At 46.0% G+C, this 8968-nt stretch overlaps 1 protein-coding gene across 7 annotated transcripts in view; it reads right to left on the bottom strand.

Annotated features, from left to right (window-relative positions):
• Grb10 (growth factor receptor bound protein 10) overlaps nucleotides 1–8968 on the bottom strand; it is a 104533-nt gene that overhangs the window by 92431 nt on the left and 3134 nt on the right. Inside the window, exon 1 of one of the 7 annotated variants that reach the window (XM_029483454.1) lies at nucleotides 2309–2377. The exons of 1 other annotated variant lie outside the window; for it this stretch is intronic. Coding sequence is in view for 2 of the 6 variants with exons in the window: in XM_029483448.1 (XP_029339308.1) it covers nucleotides 206–328 (123 nt within the window). In the remaining 4 variants the exon portion in view is untranslated. Of the gene's footprint in view, nucleotides 1–167; nucleotides 694–1061; nucleotides 1212–2308; nucleotides 2378–8968 lie in introns of those variants that run through there. 5 more of the 7 variants (XM_029483452.1, XM_029483449.1, XM_029483448.1 and 2 more) reach the window with 5 other exon arrangements.

The following is an 8968-nucleotide window of genomic DNA, read 5'->3' on the forward strand; positions in this document are numbered from 1 at the left end:
AAGCAAGCCGACAGCCAGCCGACAGCCAGCCGCGCAACAGCGTGCCGAGCCCGGGGCCATTCGTGCTCGCGAGCTCGCAGGAGCTGCCCACCACTTGGACCTTTGCAGATTTCGGGAGGTGAACCCTTTCTAAATGACCACCATGACTTCAGCATGTCTTCTCTTACCCCGAGTCCCCCGGAATGTTGAGGATGGCGGAGCCCACCTGCGTACCTGGAGAGCCGGCTAGCACAGACTTCGCCACACGGGGTCGCTGCGTGCGCGCTACCGGGGCCAGCGGACAGCTCCCGAACCCGGCAGCACCCAGCGCGTGGACAGCGCTCCTCATGGACAGCGCTCGGCCCCGCGGCTCGCTGGGGTTCGCCAAGGCTCCGCCCCAGCTAAGGGCCTACGGCTCAGAAAAAGGGTTCTGGAGCCTAGAGGAGCGTGGAGGCCCAGCAGGCACGCACCGACATGCGGCAACATGCGCTGACACGCAGCAACACGGGCCGACACGCGGCAACACGCGCCAACATACGTGTTACATGCGCTAACACTGGCCCACAGGCGCCAACACAAACCGACACAGCAAACTAGCTCCTAAACGAACCAACAGGGCCGTGCCGCTCAGAGACGAAAGATCGCGGCAGGCCGGCAGGCGCCAACACAAGCCGGCACGCGCCAAACACAGGCCTGCACGCGCTGGCACGCGCCTACAAACCAGCACGCGCTTCCAGAAACCGGCACGCGCCGGCACGCTCCAGTACAAATCGGCACGCGCCGGCACGCGCCAACGCGAGCCCGGCACGCGCCAACGCGAGCCCGGCACGCGCCAACGCGAGCCCGGCACGCGCCAACGCGAGCCCGGCACGCGCCAACACGAGCCCGGCACGCGCCAGCATGCTCCGGAACGCGCCGGCACGCGCCAACACGGCTGACAGGCGCCCACACGCACAGACATAGGCAGACACGCGCCGACACGGGCCAACACGCTAAGCGAAGCAACACAGCCTCCCGAATAGCCATCCCAGCAAGGGGGCCAACCCCCCTCCACCTAAAAAAAAATGCCCGTCTAGACCCACCCCCATTATAGCACAGGTGCTGGGAAGCCTGTCCTGCTGAGCTGGTCCCTGGTCCTCTACCGCTCTTCTCAGCTTCCAGGGAACTGACTGGGCACCCCTGACGACCGGGAGGACGAGGGACGCGGCTGGTCCTTGCGCACTACAGGAACCCTAGGACCAAACCCATGTGACGCAGCCACGCCCCGAGGCCCAGCGGGGGCCCTCTGCTGCCCAATCCCCGGATCCCTGGTTCTCATGGCAACCCTGAAGAACCTCTTGCTCTTAGCTTCTCGTCCTCCCCTCCCCCACTCCCCCCTTCGCTCTGATGGGCAAGAACAGGAACGGCGCCTGCAGCTCTCATGATGCCAAAAGTCCACCATGTCCACTGGTTAAACCACATACAGAGCTCAGGAATGGGTGGTGAATTACACCAGAAACACCATTTTCTTGACCTGCGAGAGGAGGGGAGCTCTGAGTGACCATGGCTAGAGAACCTCAGTATCCAGAATCATTTTCATCTCAAACCCTTCCCCCAAAATGTCAAAGCAGGAACATCAGAAAGGAAAGGCTCCTTTTGGAAGCCAACAAACACCCACCATTCTATCTCAGTGAGAAAGTGTGGTGCCATATATAGAATTAGCTAGCAAAATAATACTCTATAGCAAGCATCTGCTATGCACTAGCTCTGTCTCTCTCACACATACACACAGGCAGACAGACAGACATACAGACAGCTGCAACAAAGGAAGCAACATATAAGCATTTAAGAGGATAGGAGATAGTTGTGATTTTACACACACACACACACACACACACACACACACACACACTGTTTGTTAGTATCCTTGGGAGATTGGTTCTAGAACCCTACAGGTATCAAAATCTACAGATGCTCAAGTCTCTATAAGATAGATTTTTTTTTTACATACAGCCTATGAGCATCTTCCCCATGTACTTTAAGTCATCCTTACACATCCCTAGATTTATAATGTCTGACACAATATAAATGCTTACAAATACTTGCTATAGTATATTATTTCTACATAATGACATGAAAAAGTCTGAGCATGGTCAAGAGAAAAGCAATTTTTCTGAATATTTTTGACTCAGTGTTAACTCAATTAGTGGATCCAGAATCCACAAATACAGAGCACCAAAGACATAAGACACACACACACACACACACACACACACACACACACACACATACACGTTTACAATAAAGAAAGTAAAAAAGAAGGTTTGGAGAGATCATTTCTGACTCTTACCAAGGTACAGAGCTAGGACGCAGTAGATTTCACACTCTCCTCTAACAGACAGAAACTGTAGATGGCGATAAAAACAGTGGCAGCTACCAGTAGACCTCAGACTCTGAAGCGGAGGTAGACTACGCAATAATCACATCTGCAAAGGGAGGAGGGAGCTCTGAAAACCCTATCTAGCACCTTCTGAGGCCAAACAGAGATGTTGCAGCAAGGCAAGTAGGCTGGACGTCAGCTCAGGTCCCTAAGTACCACGGGGGAGGGGTGAAGAAAGGGGACAGAGAGGATGCTCCCTGAGGAGCAGAGGCTTCAGGGTGCTCATGCTATAGAATCCTTTTAACTGTAAAGTCAATCCAACAGAAGCAGGTTTGAGTCAGTTCTGAGTGTGGCATCCAGCAGTGCTAAGCCCAAATCAAAGACAGCAAGCCCTGGTCTGAAAACTTAACTTTGACTAGGTACTTCTTTAGTGGAGATTCTGAGCAAAGCAAACATCACCAGGGACAAAATGACAGACAGAAGCCAACTTTAAATTGCAAAAGGGAAGGAACACACTTCAGCTCATGCCTATGCTTAAAGTACAGTCCAAGGAGAGAAAACCTGGGTTCCAGAGGTATGCTTGGTTTGGACAGTCAACTCATATAGGTATCCCTGGGCCCCTCTGCTTGGCTGCTCAATTTTGGGGGTAGGTAGGATAGAGGAACTCCTTTGCCTGGACAGGACACCTGCCCTGCAGTTTCCTGGTCTGGAAGAGCAGGTCATATAGGACAAAAGCATCAAACACCCACTCTTGTCTATTAAAAAAAAAAGAGCAAAGGGGAACAATCTAATGATTACTGAGGGGGACTCCAGAGAAGCCATGCCTGTGCCTTCTAGCATTCTACACACATGGCCAGTTCAGTTGTAGTATCAAAGCCAGTGGAGAAGGCGTAACTGACTCATCAAATGCTTAAGAGTTGAAATCTAACTGGAAATCAGGGATGAAATCTGAGACTCAGTGGAAGCCAACAACAACAACAACAACAACAAAAAACAAACAAACTCAGAAGTGAGAACCACTATTAAACCTGTAAACACAAAAAAGGCAGCTCCAAAGCAAGCAGCAGCTCTGGAGGTCTTAAGGGGAGGTTAGTCCTAGGGATCTCACCCCCTCAACAGACTTCTCTAGAAGCAGTGGGGAAAAGGCAAGCCATTGGTTCCTGGCTACAAACAATGGATCTAGTGAAAGTTCCCAGAACCCCTATCCTTCAGAGCTATGAAGAACTCTGAAGATACAGGTATCAGGCGTGCCTCACATACTGGGACAGAGGATCAGTTAATGCCACCATACTGTGTGTGCTCCACAGGCTACTCAGGCACATGCTTCTGAAGTGGAAGAACAGGAAGGGCCTCAGGGGTCCAAACACAGCCTCTAAAATGAGACAGGGGACCCTAGCAGGGGCAGAAGCCACTCTAGCTTTCCATAGGTAATCTATGGGCAACAGCCTCCATGGGACCTGTCCACCATTTTGTCTACACATCACTGATCTAAAATTCCTTTAACTATACCCTCGTGACCTACAGTATACATGAGAACCACTGTCCTGTCTACTTAGTCCCTATAGGCATCAATAGAGCACTAGCCGGCTGACAGCAAGAGGTACCAATTAGAGAGACAACCTTGGACTCCAGCTTGCCCAGTTTCCTAGTCAGCCCAAGTCAGTGCTGCACTGCTGCTGCCCTCAACTCTACTCAGTTTCACAGTGGCTCACTAGGCCCCCTACTTCCTACCCATCTCTAGGCTCACTTCACTTCCCATTAAGTAGGATGCAAAGAAGCTAAACAAAATAAATATGTAAATGAGAAGATACTATGCAGGAAAGGTTCTTTAAATTCTTATTTCTAAATGAGATAATGAGATATTGCACAGTGACCCTAGACTGTTATGCTGTGCAAGAAGAATGCTTGCTCTGGGTATAATAATGGGCCAACACAAGTGAACTAGCTAAAATAAATCTATCACTCTGCTGTAGGATTTGGCACAGTAGCAGATGCTGGCGAAAGGGGCCATGTAGAAAAGCTGTGTCCACTGAATTCAAATATATCCTGAACCTAAAACATGTCCTAATCACTACTGCATAATCTAAGAGGGCAGGGGTGGGGAAGCTATTGTCCAGCATATATGAAGCCCTGAATTCAACCTCCAGTACAACAAATAAAAGAACAAAGAAGTCCTTTAAGGTTAAAAATGAAAATACAAACAAAAGTTAATAGCAAGGTCACAGATAAAACTAAGGATATTATGTAAAACATAATGACACATATAGACACATATAGAATTGTAAATCAAAACTTTTTTTTTTTAAAGATTTATTTATCTATTATTATACGTAAGTACACTGTAGCTGTCTTCAGACACACCAGAAGAGGGCATAAGATCTCATTACGGGTGGTTGTGAGCCACCATGTGGTTGCTGGGATTTGAACTCTGGACCTTTGGAAGAGCAGTCGGGTGCTCTTACCCACTGAGCCATCTCACCAGCCCAAATCAAAACTTTTAATAAGAGATCCAGCGAAGGCTGTAAGTTCACTTGGTAGAGTACTTACCTCACAGGAGCGAAGGCTTGGATTCAATCACCAAAGATCAAGTGTAGAAGGCTAAAAAACCAAATAAGTAATACCACTCTTGGAAAATAAAGGAATTAAAAGAATTGATTCAATTGCCCAAGACTTGGAAAAAAAAATTGCTTCTTGCTTGAAAGAGTCCTCAACTTACCCTGTTGATTCCACTAGGTCACAGCTCCAAAAGAATTCAGTACACAAAATGAGAATCCCTAAAAGTTTCCAGATACAACAAGAACAGAGCCAAACCACCACAACCCCCCAAAACAAACACTTTGGTATTCTTTCATTCAAAAAAATTAAAAATTAAATGAGCTTCATTCTTAGCTTTCCTAAATCAGTAGCTGGGCTCAACTCTTTGAGGGAAAACTAACTGAAATTTAGAAAGGGATTCAACAAATGAGGCTAGAATGAGGATATTCACACATACAAGGCAGCTCTTCTGAGAAAAGCTGATGTAGACTGCTCTTCACCAGATTTGATAAACCAAGAAATTAAAAAATAATTGTGGGACCCATGAGAAAAGCAAAGGCCATATTAAGGATGATGCAGAAGGAAGACACAGAATTGGCCATGTACAATGTGTAGGGAGTCTCCAGTGACTGTAGACATGGCCAACGGTACCTAAAAGATTGCTTACAAACAAACAAATAAAAAACAAAACAAAAAACCTGAGAGATTATCAAATGTATCTAAAGGTATGATCTGTGTCTTTTGGGGGGCAGTAGACAACAACATAAAAATACCTAGGGGAGGGGGAACCTCTCCCATCAAAAAAAATAAAAAAGAGGCCCTCCCATCACCCCCCCTCCAAAACCCTTACAGCAAAAAGTATAATATCCTGTGAGTTTAGGTCAAAGTATCCACCATAAACTACACTGCCAGAGATGTGAGTGGCACTTATGGGGCTGTCCCCACTCTGCACAGGCCTTATCTGGCCAAAAGAAACAAAGTACTCAGGTCAGAACAACAAGGCAAAAATCTTCACCTTCTACAGTAAAAGAAACTGTAAAAACCTCAGCTCCAGCGGGGAGATAGGAGTTGGGGGCAGGGGTAGATCACAAGTGATTTCTATGTATTATTTAGCCTCAGTTTATGAAGGCAAATGGGAGGACTGCAGCTAAGTCTAGTTTTTTGAAAAACAATCTAACTTTGTTGACCCTACTAATGGCTTATTTACCATTCTGATTTAAAAAAAAAAAAAACCAACAACAACCCCAAACCAAACAAAGAAACCCCGGCCTTCTCTGATCTGATAACTGAGGAGCTGAGCCTGTGTCCCTTCACACAGTCATCCAGAGAGCCAGGGGACAGCGCCCCAGCCTGTGTGCACTTGCAGCCCTGCAGGCTACAAATTAAAGAGAGAAGGGCCAGGCACAACCTGATATCTAGGGATGATCCAACAAGGAAGGGAGGCACTCCTTTTATCACTTTCTCCCTCCTCCTGTGCTCAGTCACCACAATGAGGAGGTGCACAGCACAGCGCATAGTGTTCCCATCTCTCTAGGAACATTCTGGAGTGGTTTCTCTAAGATCCACACAATTTTCATCGAAAGAGAGCAAGCAGCTCCCTAGAACTGGCAACCAGTAGGCTCTCAGGGAAAAGTACACCACAGCCTGTGCTGGCCCAGTAGAAGTCAAGGTGGAAAGAAGGGCTCTCCAGGCTCTGGGTGAAGCCAGCCTATAGAGACACCCAGGAGACTCCCAACTCATCTGTCCCTGCCTCTACCCAATACCCCAACACAAAGACCTTCTTGGTAGCAGTCCTCCTAAGCCGGCCCCAGATTCAGTGCAGGGCATTGTCCTCAGGCATGAGGCTACTGTGCAAACATCTAAATTTAAAAGTAGCTCTACTCATAGTAGTTTTTGGTTATTATGAGTCTCCTGGAGCAGAGTCTCCTAAAACTATTGCTAAAAGTTTTAAATTTGGTAGGCAGGAGATTATTTATTTGTTTGGTTTTGGATTTTAGATTACTTATACCGGTAAGCTATGTTAGGAATGAGACACAAGTCTATATATAAAATGCATCTGTTTGTTATATACTATGTACACATGGTCTGAAGATAATTTTATAAAACACTTTTAGTAATGTTGTGCCTTAGTAATAACTTTCACAGGGTAGGAATGAATGTCCATTTACTACAGTATTAAGTTACCATTCAAAACCATTCAGATTTGTGATTTCTGATTTTCAGATTATAGATGGTCAAACAGTATTACACATAAAGAAAGGCTTTTATTCTGAAGCATATCTTAGTTGTAAACTTACCTGTGAACTCCCAGGGACGATACCTTAAAATATTAAGGTTAACATCTAGGGCTATAGCTCCACAATGAACACCTTTTTAATGAGTACAAAGTTCTGAGTTTGATCCCCAGCACTTTGAGAGAAAGAGAAAAAATAAGCAAGCCAAAGTCTCAACAAATATCAAAAGTGAAGGCAGTCTGTGGTTAAAAGCCATCTTCCAGGTCATGGCTGTTGGCTCCCAAAGGACACGAGGAAAGGTAGGAAGGACCTGCAGGCAATCCAGCATGGTTTTCCTATTGTCAGAAGCTTACACAGAGCCACCAGAGAGCATGCTTGATCACACTGGATCAGCCAGCCAGACTCCACTCTGTAGCTGTACCTGCTCTGGAGGCGCAAGTGAGAATCCCAGACCTCCAACTGAGCATGAGCAGTGGTGACAATGATGGCAGGGTGATAAGGACCAGCAGGGCTCTTTCTCTGCCATGTGCTTTAGGAGCACCCTGTTAATGGCAGTTACTCAGGCCTAATTACTTGGCTCTAAACCCTGCAAGGAAGTCAGTGAGGGGTGGGGCTGCCCACCAGCACAGCCGTAGAATGGGGCTGCAGCCACTCCCTGGGGTACGTGGTCAGCATGTCCAGGATAAGTGTACGTGCGCATTTCAGTCCCGGCTGGGATAAAAGACTCTATGGAGTCCAGATGCAAATCTTTAGAGTCTGAGGACAAATATTAAAGGCTTCTTATGCCTGCAAACCAGAGACCCCTTTATATATACCAACTTTCTGCCCATCTGAGCTTGTATCTTGTGAGTTTATGCTATTCCACAAACTTCCATTCTACAAAGGGGGCTAGTTAACTTGCTCAGACTCAACTGTAGTGACTTGTAGAACCAAGAGACAAAGGAACTGCTGGTCAAGCAAATCATAAAGGGAATGCCATGGTGGGAAAGGCAACTCCTCTAAGTACATTCCTATTGCCCCAGTAGATGTGAGCAACAAGAAGTCCTGCTTGGCCAGGGTCAGATCAAGTAACAAGCAACTCTAATTTAGGAGCTGAACAATCAAGAAAAAAAAAAAAAAAACCTTTCCAAAATCCAATGAGAAGTAAATGGCTACAATTAAAGAATACTCTAGCACGGGGGTGGGGGGGTGGGGGGTGGATAAAGAAAACCTTTTATTGTCCACCCCCAGAGCAGAGGCACCCATCTCTTGTTCTGTCAGATGCTTTTTTTGATAACTCTAGAAAATGGTTTGTGGTTGATATCTCAAAGGACAATCATGACATTTTCACTCCATTTTTATAAACAAGCTTTCAATCTGCCATTTCATTAGCACACAAACCCTGAAGTATATATTCCCAAGTCCCAAAGCACCTATTTGCCAGTTCTCCAAGGTAATTTGACTGCCTCAAAATTTCCCCATAGTCTCCCACATTTCTGAACTTTTTAATAAGAAATTAATGACTGCAGTATCAGACTTTGTAGGATGCAGCCAAAACAGTGCTTACAGGGAAACACCTAGCTTTAAATCCCTGTATTAAAAAAAAAATGAGGTTTAAAAATCTGTGCTCTAAGATTTTTATCTAATAAATTCTTAAGAAATAAAAAAAATTCCTACAGCTTTAGGATGAAACTGAAGGCCCAATAGATATCTTTGCTGAAGCGAAGTTCAGTTTCTGAACACTGTAAAGTCTGTGACTTCGATGGAACATTGAAATCAAAAAGCCAAAAGAGGAGAAAAATAAACTTCTACAGGCAAGTGAAAAATAAAAGGGTGGGTAAAAACCCAAAAAGAAGAAAAAAAGAAGAAAGAAAAAAAAAAA

This window comes from Mus caroli, chromosome 11 (genome assembly GCF_900094665.2).
Source record: "Mus caroli chromosome 11, CAROLI_EIJ_v1.1, whole genome shotgun sequence".
Lineage (NCBI taxonomy): Eukaryota > Metazoa > Chordata > Mammalia > Rodentia > Muridae > Mus > Mus caroli.